Below are 12,802 nucleotides of genomic sequence, written 5' to 3' on the forward strand. Positions count from 1 at the left end.
TCCCTCTTTGTGGCATCACTGCAGAGTTAGTCAAGCCTCTGCAGTACCAAGCAGGAATTTGATTGGCCAGCGAGAAGGTGGCATAATATAGTCTGATCTCATCAGATCTTGGAAGTTAAGCAGGGTTGCTACTTGGAAGGGTGACCTTAGGGTAGCCAGACCGTCCCGGTCTCCCGGGGGGGCGGCGCAGCGGCACACTGAAGCAGCCTGTCGGTCACTTCCAGGTTCCTGTCCTGCATCTCGACCTGTGTTATTAGTGACAGGCTGCTTCGGCGGGCCGCTGTGCCGGCCCCCTGGGTCCCACAACGATGGGACCGATGCCACAGGGACGGGCTCGAAACACTCTATAACCCCTCAAAAGAACAGCAGTCTAGCTCGCTTCCCCCGAGCCCTGCCGCCATAAGCCTCAAGGGGGCTCATTTTGCGGCATCTCCCGGCGGGAGGGTGGCACCCGCACGGGACACATATCAAATGAAAGAGGGGGCGCAGGGCTATCAGAAACAGCCAGCGGAGGGAGTCGGGAGACCACCCCACTGGGGGATCCACACCCCGAAAGTGATGAAGGTGGCGCAGATAGAGCCAACAGAGCAAACAGGACAAAATAAATAGGCTGCATTATGCAGCACAGTCTCACTGGAATCTCACTGGAATCTGACTGGCTTCTCAGCGTGGAACCCGTTCTCTCTAGTCTTCTCACTTTGAAAAAAGTAAAAAAAGAGTTTTATTTAACTTTATTTCCCCCTTTCCCTCTCTATAAATAATCTTGGTGTTTCCGGCGGTGATATTTGGGGGATTTTTGGGGACGTCACAGAAGTGCTGTGAAGTCACTTCCTGTTTCCGGCAGTGGCATTTGGGGGAAATGATGTCATTTGGGGGAAATGATGTCACAGGAAGTGATGTCACTTCCTGCTTCCGGCAGGTGGCGCGGGGGAAATGATGTCACAGGAAGTGTCACAGGAAGTGATGTCACTTCCTGTTTCCGGCGGTGGCATGACATCGCCGGAAGTGACGTCACTTCCTGTTTCCGGCACCCCTACCTTCCCCCCCCCCAAAAGGTGTCCCTGGCTGGCCTTCAGACATTATGGCCACCCTAGGTAACCTCGAAGGAAGACTCTGCAGAGGAAGGCAATGCTAAACCATCTCTGCATAAATTTGGTGCAAAAGAGGAATAGCAGACATGCCCTGTGGCCACACTAGGCTTGGAGCCAGGGTGACTTGCCCAAATGCTGCCAAAACCAATGGGGCAGGGCGTAAACACATTTGGGAGCATGAGTTTAAAGTGCAGTTTAATAAGGGGAGGGACAATGGCTCAGTGGTAGAGCATCTGCTTGGTAAGCAGAAGGTCCCAGGTTCAATCCCTGGCATCTCCAACTAAAAAGGGTCCAGGCTAGTAGGCATGAAAAACCTCAGCTTGAGACTCTGGAGAGCTGCTGCCAGTCTGAGTAGACAATACTGACTTTGATGGACCAAGGGTCTGATTCAGTATAAGGCAGCTTCATATGTTCATATGTTCAGTTCACAGTTCATGTTGTAATTAATAAAGCCCAACAAACTGTGGCAGTAAACCATGTATTTTTGTCTGGTGTCTTAATTTGGGAATATGAAGCTAAACTTAGAATTACACCATATTATAGGGCTGAACCAAATCAAGAGAGAAGGAGGAGGAAATTCTTACCCTGACCCCAAAATGTGCTGCCCCGTTGAAATGATTTGGGCAAGGGCATTGCAAACAGGAGTGGGCATGAACTGGGAAAATGCAGTCCAGTTTGTGGTTCGTGGCATGCCTGGTTCATGAACTACAGATTATCACAAACTTTTTTGCAGCTAGATGAACTAGTTCAGTTTGCGAAGTTGTGAAGTGGTAGAATGCATCCCCAGCATGCTAGAGACACCAATCCACAGAAGACCACTGGCTGGCTCTCCTCTTCATGTCCTTCAAGATAGATGAGGATAGAGTTTACAGGGCCCAAATTATGCCCCCCCCCTCGGAAGCTGCCCGTATCCTCCATTGTTTTCAATAGAAGAAGAAAAAAAAAATAAGCAAGGGCAATAAAATCCCAGCAGAACAGAATCTAAGTCCCCAAGAATCTCTGCAGTAGAAAATAAAGGTGGGCAACATTTTTGCAAGCTGAGGAGAACATATACAAGGACTGATGAGTCAGCCTGTAGTGGAAGGAGATGGTTCATTGACTTGGAGTGTTGCTAGAGCCTTGCATACAGTTCAAGGCTCTGGTCTCTCTTGTTTTGTTTTATTTTATTGTCTTTACTGTTTTTGCAACCAGAGTCATAAATAGCAAACCCTTGTCCCACAGATATGAAAGATATGGCTGTTTCTCAAAAAATTGTTCCTCTGCCCATGGTGATGAATGTTCTGATCTCATCCAGCTTAGATTACTGTAATGCACTTTACATGGGACTGCAGTTGAAAACTGTCTGGAAACTTCAATTGGTCCAAAATGTGATGGCCAGATTAGTGTCAAAGACTGGATACAGGGCTGTACAATCTGCACTGGCACCAGGCTTTTAACTGAGGAGGGCCATCTTTGAAAGCTGTTTTTATGGTCCACTTCTAGCTTGAGGATTGTCTATTCAACATCATTTTATACTGTTATTTTATGATGTTTTGATCTGTAGTTTTTTTATGGTTTGTTGTCTGGCTATATGATTTTGTGAGCTATCTCAAGCAGGTCTCTGAAGAGGTGACCTCCAGGTGATTCTAAACAATAAATACATTTATGTGAAATGCTGTCTATTTACTGATGATTTCTGAATGTAAAATATACAGAATTATCCCCCAAGTTTAGATGATTTTTTTTTAAAAAAAATATGAAATCCAAGTGACTTTCTACTCACTGTGGAGAAAGTGTGGAGGGTTGTCATTAACATCTGAGAGGTTGATAGTTACAGTTGTTGTTGCTGAACGTCCACCTATTTGACCAATCATATCTTGGGCTTGAATGACAACAAAATACTGATCTATAGTTTCTCTGTCCATTGGGGAAGATGTTCTTATCACTCCTACAAAACATATAAATGTAATGTGCTAAAATATTTCATGCAGTGCCTTTCCTCTTATACTGTCATAAATATGTATTCCACAGCTTTTTCCAGTCCAATCACAGCACCTAATATTCATCAACAGGAAATATAATCCCAGTATCAGCAAGAAAAGATGACAAGGATGTTGCCCCATAATGAGACTTGGTAAGCTCTAACTGGGAAGCAGAAGGTCAGTCCTAGTAGATATCAAAACAATCAGTTTCAACCATCAGTTCACCAGGAATATCCCTATGTACTACAGTGCTAGTCATTTGTAAGCTATTCTAAATAGTTTTTATGGTGTTTTTTTTTCTTTTGCAAGCTCCCCTGTCCTTTGCTGTTACTTCAAATGTGTATAGAACTCATGGATTCAAAGGAAATCAAGAACATTGATTGTGTATTCTTCTATTGCTGTTTAGTAGATTATGATGATGAGATGGCTAGTTAGTGTGTGTTGAACTAGGTCTAGACTGCTTGGTTCCTTTTAACAAAAAATAGCCTTGAAAGAACTAAAGTCTGAGCAGAGGAATAGAGACGGAAGAGAAGGTAGGAATGCTTGAACCCTTTTTCCCTCAGTTGTTTTTCTGGTTAAAGTCCACCTCTCGCGTGAGAAAAGGCATCTCCATGGGGAGGATAGCAATGCCAGCATTTCCCCCACTATTACCAGCTTAAATTGACAACTATATAGGGTTTATTTTTATTTTTAAATGCTGAAATGATTTTTATATCACATATATTTGAACTACATCTATGAAGCTTACTAGATTGCTTCAGGCAGCTCACTATCTCTACTAATAATCTTCATTGTTAAGACAAAACTCAGTTTTAAGCTCTTTGGAGAAAGACTGGACATATAAAGAAAACATATAAAAATAATGTAACAATTTTCAAATATTTTAATGCTACCGCTTTAAAGCAACTTTTAAAGTTAGAAGCATTGATTCTTCTTCACCAAATGTATTCCTTTTCTTAAGATACAGAATATGACAAGAGATAAGTTGAGCCACCACAGTAGAAACATTTTGTTAACCGGAAGATCAATTGTGCATTAAAAATGGTGTGATGGATTGAAACTAATCTTACACTAGGGGCAGTAGGGGCAATTTTAGGCCAGGTCTAGTCTTATTGCAGACCCCCTCATTGCACGTGAAAATCTTGCAAGCACCAGTAGGATGTACTGGACTGCAGCAACAAGAGGAAAATTGTGGTGATGGTGAATCCTTCTGTGGGAAAAATGGGAAAAAAGTCCTTCCACAGTAATTTGCAAACACTAGTGATCACAAAGACAACAGTCTCAAGGTTTTGAATGTGTATCTGATTTTGATAGCTTTGAAGGTATGTTTGATTTTACATTAAGTTCTACAAAATCATTTCAAATTGATTTAGCCATTTTGTTCAACCTTTTCTGTCACCTAAGTGGTTTATTAGTGATACTCGAGTAGCTCTATGAAAAGATATCCCACAGTACCTGTTGTTCTCTCCACAGAAAAGTAGGGTTGTCCTTGAAGAATGCTGTAAAATAGGCGGGCACCCGTTTGATCTGAAGCTGTAACCTGAATCACAGAAGTACCTGAGAAAACACAGTTTGTTATTTACTTTCACATAATGTTTAGCAGATTTTTTTTTAAAAAAACCTATCCTACAGTTTACATATTTTAAAAAGTTCCTGTAATATATTCTACATATACCTTCTTTTCTAGCTATCTTTGAGAGAATGGAGAAAGCAAAAGTATAACATAAAAGAGACATGGATGAGGCTTTTCATACGCAAAAGTCTCATGCATGTCTATTTTGTTATACTCTTGCTTTCTCCATTTTCTCAAAGATAAAAACCAGCTTCACATCACTTCCAGGGTTGTATGAATAGGCTGAGTTTCTCTTTTTTTTGTTTTCATATGTTGACAGCATGAGCCTTTTAACTTCACACACTTTCATTGCTGGTGTTTCTTATTTGTTTTTGTGCCATTTTTATACTACAAAATTGTATACATTTGATTGTAAAAATTCTGTACAAGGAAAAATAAAATGGTACAAAAACAACCTCACAGTTTCAATTAGCACAGGGTGAAGTTCAACTGAAAACAGATTTTTTTCAACTCAAAAAGGTTTTGCTGAAAAATTTGGCAGCGCCCTAGTGAAACATGATCTATTGGGCAACCAACAAGTCTTCTTCTATGGGATCACTCCTTGTTTGTAATCATTAGTCTTAAGATGACTCTGTAATTACAAGAATGCTGTAAGAATGGAAAGGAAATTTCCATCTTGAAAACGACTTCTTAGATTTTATTTGATGAAGCATTTTTACATATATAGTCTTATTTTCTTCTCCTGTACATTTATTTTAACAATTTTATAAACATCAAGTAATTTATATTATTTTAAGGGCCTTGATCTAGCACCAGGATCTGCGGTAGACCTGTGATTTCGGTTGGCCCAGCTGTGTAGTATACAGTTATTTTTGTTTGACTTGTTGGACAGGCATTCCTAGTGGGCCATAAGAAAGGCAACTAACACCATGGACAATGTTGGTTGTCACTGGGGTTGTCACTGGATCCACCACCCAGACATTTCTTTCCAGCTAGGTTTGCTGTTTCATCCTGACAGGGTCCACGTCTTAGCCTGGAGCCAGGATATTGGGCTGCATGGGATTTATCATAAAATACAGGCTTGGGTGAAGCTGTAGGAGCTTTGGCAGGAGCCAATGGATCCTTGTCTACCTCTTGTGGTGGTATCAGCATGTGGCCAGATCCATTTTCAGGGGAAATATGGCCTTTATGCCTATTTCTCCCACTTTCAGGGATCCTTTTAAGGGATTTTGTGGGGAGGGTTTACAGGGGAGATACCCAGCTGGGGAGCTGTCAAGACACTCTCACTATCAAGTAGCAGAGTGAACCACACAGTGGCCTGTGCCCATATAAATCCTTCCATCCCACCCTGTCCCCCAGCAGGGAGGCTGGGGGTATGGACTGTTCTTTAGCCAGCAGGCGAGTTGGCCAGTGCCAGGGCCTGTTGTTCCAGGGAAAGTGGACCAAGCAGAGTTTGGGGGGGTGTAAACCTCTAGCAAGACAAGATACACTGAGCATAAATAGACAGACAGACAACAAAACTAAAACATTTTCTCAGACCTATATAATAAAAAGAATCTGGGGGGATGTGTTTTTACTATGCACCTAGTCACTCAGAAATTTGGCCCAACGCCTTCAAATTAGCTTTTCTCCCATTAATAAGAGGGAAAAGGCAGGCCAGGAGGAGTCAAACAAGTATATCTCCCACAAGTGTTGCCAGTGAGCTCCTTCCTAGATGGTATGTTGTCTGCCTAACTCCATCTTGGATAAATCCAGTTTGGCAGCCACTTTAGTAGCCAGCAATGTCACTCTTTGGAGAAGATGAGGTCAATTTGTGCTAACAAGTGGCCAAAAGACTCAGCAGAAGACTAAATCAGTGATGGGACATCTCTCTCTGCATGCCTATCCATTGCTACAGAGCTTGCAAAGTCGAGATTGCCATGTAGATCTAGCAATATAATTTCATCAGCAAAGGCAAGTCCTCATGAGTACAAAATCTATATACTATGAAGCAGTCAGGTGGGTTTGATGCTTTCACTGACCTTGCCTCAATGCCTCCTAATATCTGACTCAGGCATAGATGTAGTTACCAGTTGCCACCCTTCCAGTCCTCTTTCTTGAATGCAATCACCTTTTGTTACATTTCTAGAAGTCCTCTTCCCCACTCAGTGAAAATCAGGAAACCCACAGATCATCATTCTGGGCTCACCCTGGATTCCTGAACTTTACAATCATTTCTTTGATATTATTTTGTGCCTGCTCTTATAACTACTGCTGTTCGACAGCCACAACAGTGTAGTCTCACTCCTCTGCTTGTTCAGAGGCTCCTCTATCCATTCTTCTCTTTTAGAACTAGAAACCTTCTAACTATTTCCTTAGGACCTCTGGAAGCTCTGCCTAAAGTCCCTTATACTGAACCTCTAGCTTATCTAAACAGTCAGTGTACTCTATCCAGCTCAGCAGTTTGAGGATAAGCAAACAACTTTCATGTTTATTCCTTTTCTGCTAAAACTTCTATTTTCCCCTTTAAATCCCTCTGTCTCTTCTTCTCATGGCCATATGCTGGGGCAAAATTCTCATTCAGCCAGAGGCTTGGCTCTCTTACTTTCTATTTGTGTCTTTGCATGCAACTCTTCATATGCACATCTTTCTGAACACATCAATTTCACCTGTACCACTTCACTTCCTGTATCCCTATATTTCTCTCAAAAAATTCTAATCCTTACTTTGGAAAACATATGGTTGTTTCATGGTTACTAGTAGCTTATTAGAAGCAATTTGAATCTGCTTGCATGCTATCATGGTAAAGATCCCCAAAATTACATGTTCTGCTCCCTCTAATTGGTGACTGCATCAGTTTTCCATGCTATCTAGGCTGGGGATATGGAATGAGGATTCCCCATGACACTGTGCTTAATTCTTCCAAATTGGTTGCAGTTCTGGGTGACTGCCCCAAAACCAAGTTAGAGAGTCCACATGTGTCTAAAGATACATGTGAAAGGAAGTACATATGGCAACACAACAAATTTTGCTGCAGCAGCCACTTCTCTCTTGGTGTGAGGTTTTTGTTTTGTGTTTTTAAACCTTTTCTCTGGCTCTGAGAAGGGTTATAGAAGCAAACTCACTCAGAAAGCTAGAACCATAGGCGTAAAGTATGCAGGTGCTGGGGGGCTGCAGCCCCCCCCCCCCGGGATTTTCCCACCTGGGGCTAAGCCCCCACTGGACAATCAACACAGGACTTGGGGCTTCAAAAGCATGAAAGGCTGTGTGTGATTTCCCCTCTGAGCTTCAAAGTTAGTGAATGACTTTATGAATGATTTAATGACTTTACAACCCAAGCTTAGCTCCTTAGAAATGCTAATTGAAGTCACAGCCCTCATATCTCAAACTAACCAGATCTCATCAGAGTTTGGAAACTATGCAGGGATGGCCATGGTTAGTGCTTGGAGGAAACCTAAGGCTGCTGTGCAAAGGAAGACAGTGGCAAACCACATCTGCTTGTCTCTTGCCTTGAAAGTCTCATGAGGTAGAAAAAATGATGAACCAATCAGCCTTGGATAGGGCAGCAATTGTCAAGATAATAGTGACACTCCTTCCCCCTCCATTTTTAATGCACCAACAGTCAAGACTGCAGGCTCTCTTTGGTGGACAGTGTTCCCTCTAAGCTGAGTTAGCGTGAGCTAGCTCACAGATTTTTAGCCTCCAGCTCACACATTTTTATCTTAGCACAGTAAAAATGACCCTAGAGCACAATAATTTATGCAATAGCTCACAACTTTAATGCCAGTAGCTCACAAAGTAGATTTTTTGCTCACAAGACTCTGCAGCTTAGAAGGAACATTGCTGGTGGATTCAAAGTACTTGCTTGGTTCCAATTTACATTTGGGGGGAAAGTGAGATTGAGTGTGGCCATGAAGATCAGAGGCCTTTAAGAACAAAATTTGAGGCCAGTAGCACCTTTAAGAACCAACCACGTTTTATTCTGGGCATCAGCTTTTGTGTGCATGTACACTGTTTCATTTTGATTGCACACACACTTATTTTATCTGACATGAGCCTTTTTTTGCTATTAATCATTGATCTTATTTATTGTTTTGCTTATGTTGGTTTTATGATGTGAGCCATCCTGAGCCCGTTTTCTGGGTAGGGCAGGATATGTTGAAATGAAAGTTTGATTTCTGAGTATAAGTGAAAACCGAATGATTTAGGTGTCAAGCCCCGGTATCAGCAGCAGCTGTAAACTGTAGCATATACTGAATCCAACATATAGTTGGCGACAGCCAGTTTGGTGTAGTGGTTAAGTGTGCGGACTCTTATCTGGGGGAACCAGGTTTGATTCCCCACTCCTTCACTTGCAGCTGCTGGAATGGCCTCGGGTCAATCATCACTTTTGTAGGAGTTGTCCTTGAAAGGGCAGCTGCTGTAAAAACTCTCTTAGCCCAACCTACCTCACAGGGTGTCTGTTGCGGGGGTGGGGGAGGTAAAGGAGATTGTGCTTCAGGGTCATCAGAAAACAGCAGGGGGAAGGGAAATGTTTCCCTAAAGCTTTTTTATATTGCCTTTTCTTGTCAAATTTGTGACCATTAGTTTGTCCTATGCACATGATATGTAACGGTTCCAAATGGCTCTGCGGGATCCCTGGCCCTCTGGCATTCCTCTCGATGACCTGGTTGAGTCCTGGAATAACCGGCTCGCTAGGGCCATCGAGGGGATTGCACCTCGACGCCCTCTGCGACCTCGGATTAGGCCGGCTCCGTGGTATACCCCGGAATTGCGCCGGCTGAAACAAGGCCTTAGACGGCTAGAGAGGCAATGGCGACGTACTCACGACGAAGCGACTAGAACATCTTATAGGACGTTTATGAAATCCTATGAGATGGCAATCAAGGCCGCAAAGAAAACATACTTTGCGACCAAGATTGCATCTGCAAATTCGCGCCCAGCCCAATTATTTAGAATAATTCGGAATCTTACCTCATTGCCACAGGGCAATCCAAAAGCTAAGGAATTGGAGATAGGCTGTGAGGCCTTTGCGAAATTTTTTGCAGAGAAGGTCCAATCGCTCCGCCACGACTGCCCCGCCAACTTAGATGCAGTAAGTGAACTTGAGGCCCAATGCATGTCTTCAGATTTAACCTTGGACTGCTTCGACCCACTCAGCTTGGAGGAAGTCGACAGAATTCTTGGCACTGCACGACCCACAACTTGTGACCTGGACCCTTGCCCCTCCTGGTTAATTAAGGCCTGCCAGGAGGAATTGAAATGTCCTATACGGGACATCATAAATCGATCCCTTTCGGAGGGTGTTTTCCCAACATCCCTGAAAGAGGCAGTGGTCCGCCCTCTTTTGAAAAAAGTTACATCAGACCCGTCCGTATTGGCACATTATCGGCCGGTCTCAAATTTGCCCTTTCTGGGCAAAATTATTGAGAGGGCTGTGGCGTTGCAGCTGCAGAGCTTTCTGGAGGACGCTTCCACCTTGGACCCATGCCAGTCCGGCTTTCGCCCGGGCCATGGGACGGAAACAGTCTTGGTCGCCCTCATAGATGACCTCCGGCGGCAACTGGATCGGGGTGGCTCGGCAGTATTGCTGCTGCTCGACCTGTCGGCGGCGTTCGACATCGTCGACCACCGGCTGCTGGCCTGCCGCCTCGCCGACGCAGGAATTCGGGGGCTAGCCTTACAGTGGCTCTCCTCCTTCCTCGAAAATCGGGGACAAAGGGTGGCAGTTGGAGGGAAGCTGTCTCAGAGACACCCTCTGCACTGTGGGGTGCCTCAGGGAGCAGTTCTCTCCCCGATATTGTTTAATATCTTTATGCGCCCCCTTGCCCAGATTGCGCGGAGGTATGGGCTCGGTTGTCATCAGTACGCTGATGACACCCAGCTCTATCTATTGATGGAAGGCCGGACTGGCGATGTCCCTATAAATTTGGACCGGGCGTTACAGGCCGTGGCTGACTGGCTCAGGCTGAGTGGGCTGAAGCTGAATCCAACGAAGACTGAGGTCCTTTGCGTGGGCCGGGACGGACCGGGAGGGGAGATCATTCTGCCGGCTTTTGACGGTGCGCCACTGATACCAGTGCGCAGGGTCAAGAGCTTGGGGGTGCTACTGGAATCCTCGCTATCAATGGAGGCCCAGATAGCCGCCACCGCAAGATCGGCCTTCTTTCATCTTAAAAGGGCGAGGCAGTTGGCTCCCTTCTTGGAACGCGACGACCTAGCAACTGTGATCACCCGGGAGCAACCCGGGAACCGTGATCCACGCAATGGTCACCTCAAGATTAGACTACTGCAATGCCCTCTACATGGGGCTGCCCTTGTGTCGAACGCGGAGACTCCAGGTAGTGCAGAATGCGGCGGCCAGGCTGCTAGCGGGACTACCTAGATGGGAACACGTGCAGCCTGTGCTGCATCGGGATCTGCATTGGCTGCCGGTTGTCTACCGTGTTCGCTATAAGGTGCTGGTTATCACCTTTAAAGCCCTATATGGCCGAGGACCTGCCTACCTACGGGACCGCCTCTCCCCATATATTCCCCAGAGAGCACTAAGATCTAGCTCCCAAAACCTTCTACAAATCCCTGGGCCAAAAGAGGCCAGACTCAAGATAACCCGGGAGCAAGCCTTTTCACTAATGGCCCCTCGTTGGTGGAACCAACTCCCAGAGATGGTGCGAGCCCTGCGGGATCTGAATCAGTTCCGCAGGGCTTGCAAAACCCATCTTTTTCAGCTCTCATTTGGAACAGGACCTGACCAAACTGACTAACTATTGTAATTTTAGCCACTTTATGTTGAAATTGGAACTGATGTATGATAATATGTAAACTATGACAGACAGAAATATAGCACCTATTTCTACCTACTTTATATTTTTATATCTTTTAATCTCCTATTCTCTTATTTTTATATTTTTAAACTTTATTAATTCATGTAATTGTATTATTTAAACTATTGCTGTCTATTTTAACCAAATCATGCTTGTCATGTCTGTGAGCCGCCCTGAGCCCGCCTTCTGGCGGGGGAGGGCGGGATATAAAAATAAAATTTGCTTTGCTTTGCTTTGCTAATAATAATAATAAACTTTTATTTATATCCCGCCCTCCCCGCCAAGGCAGGCTCAGAGCAGCTGTATATTTGCAGATCTTGAAGTGACTATTCTAAAAGTGAATTTCAAAAACAGGACACAGCAAGAGACCTCTGAGATACCACTATAACCACTGGCCAACTCCCACCTTTTCCTGGGTTTGGCCCGGTCCATGGGCATTGTTGGGGGGGTGCTCCCTAAATTTATGGGGAGGGAGCTTCTCCATAAATTCATAGGTAGTGATAATGGAGGCCCCTCCCTGTGATGTCACTGGCTCCTCCCTATGATATCACTGGATCAAATGTCTCTGGCTAGCCCCCCCCCCCGGAAATTGAAAAGTCTATGCCCCTGGCTAGAACACCTCCCCCCCAATAAACTTACCAAAGAAAACCAAATTTCCTTTAGTCTACAATCTTATATACAACTGAAAAAATGAATCCTTAAAAAACCTGTTTAACTCCAATTCCAGATCATTTATGAATGCATTAAGTAACACTAGTCCCAGTACTGACACTTGTGAGCTCACTTACTTCCATTGCAAGAACTATCCTTTTATTCTTACCCACTTCTTCCAGTTGGTTAACTCATTTTTAATCTCTAAGAGGACCTACCATTTTATTCCATTACTGCTAAGCTTACTCAAGAACCTTTAATGAGATAACCAGTCAAAAACCATATTTTCTAATGTCATTGCAAAGATAGGGGAATTAGCTGGTGCTGATTACTGTTGGATCTGGCTCCACTACCAGTGATAGCCCTGTCCTCTGCCCTACCAGCCCCACTGGGTACCAGTCACCACTGATAATGTTTCAGAAGTAATTTCACAGTTTGAAAGAATCTGTCAGTGGAAATAATTCTTACTGAGCTGTAAGTAACATCCACCATGTTAGAATTGGTTATTTATTTAATTGTACTATTTATACTCTGCCTTTCTCACCAAGGCTCAATGTGAATAAGTCATTATGTTCAACAAGATGGGGACTTCAATAAACAGTGAAATAAGATTTGGGTTGCAGAAATCTGAAAAGTAGAAGAAATCTGAAACAGAGCTGAAATAGATCTATATTTAAACATTGCATGCTAAACAATGCAGAAATTACATAGTAGCATCACAGT

General features: G+C 44.0%; 1 protein-coding gene across 2 annotated transcripts in view; it reads right to left on the reverse strand.

The window, feature by feature from the left end:
* Positions 1 to 12,802, reverse strand: part of LOC132575341 (cadherin-19-like) — a 163,069-nt gene that overhangs the window by 38,801 nt on the left and 111,466 nt on the right. For both annotated transcript variants that reach the window (XM_060244059.1, XM_060244058.1), the window contains exons 4-5: positions 4,508 to 4,609; positions 2,854 to 3,018 (exon numbers count right to left, since the gene is read on the reverse strand). In XM_060244059.1, the coding sequence (XP_060100042.1) occupies positions 2,854 to 3,018; positions 4,508 to 4,609 (267 nt within the window). The remainder of the gene's footprint in view (positions 1 to 2,853; positions 3,019 to 4,507; positions 4,610 to 12,802) is intronic.

The sequence above is a fragment of the Heteronotia binoei genome, chromosome 7 (assembly GCF_032191835.1).
Source record: "Heteronotia binoei isolate CCM8104 ecotype False Entrance Well chromosome 7, APGP_CSIRO_Hbin_v1, whole genome shotgun sequence".
Lineage (NCBI taxonomy): Eukaryota > Metazoa > Chordata > Lepidosauria > Squamata > Gekkonidae > Heteronotia > Heteronotia binoei.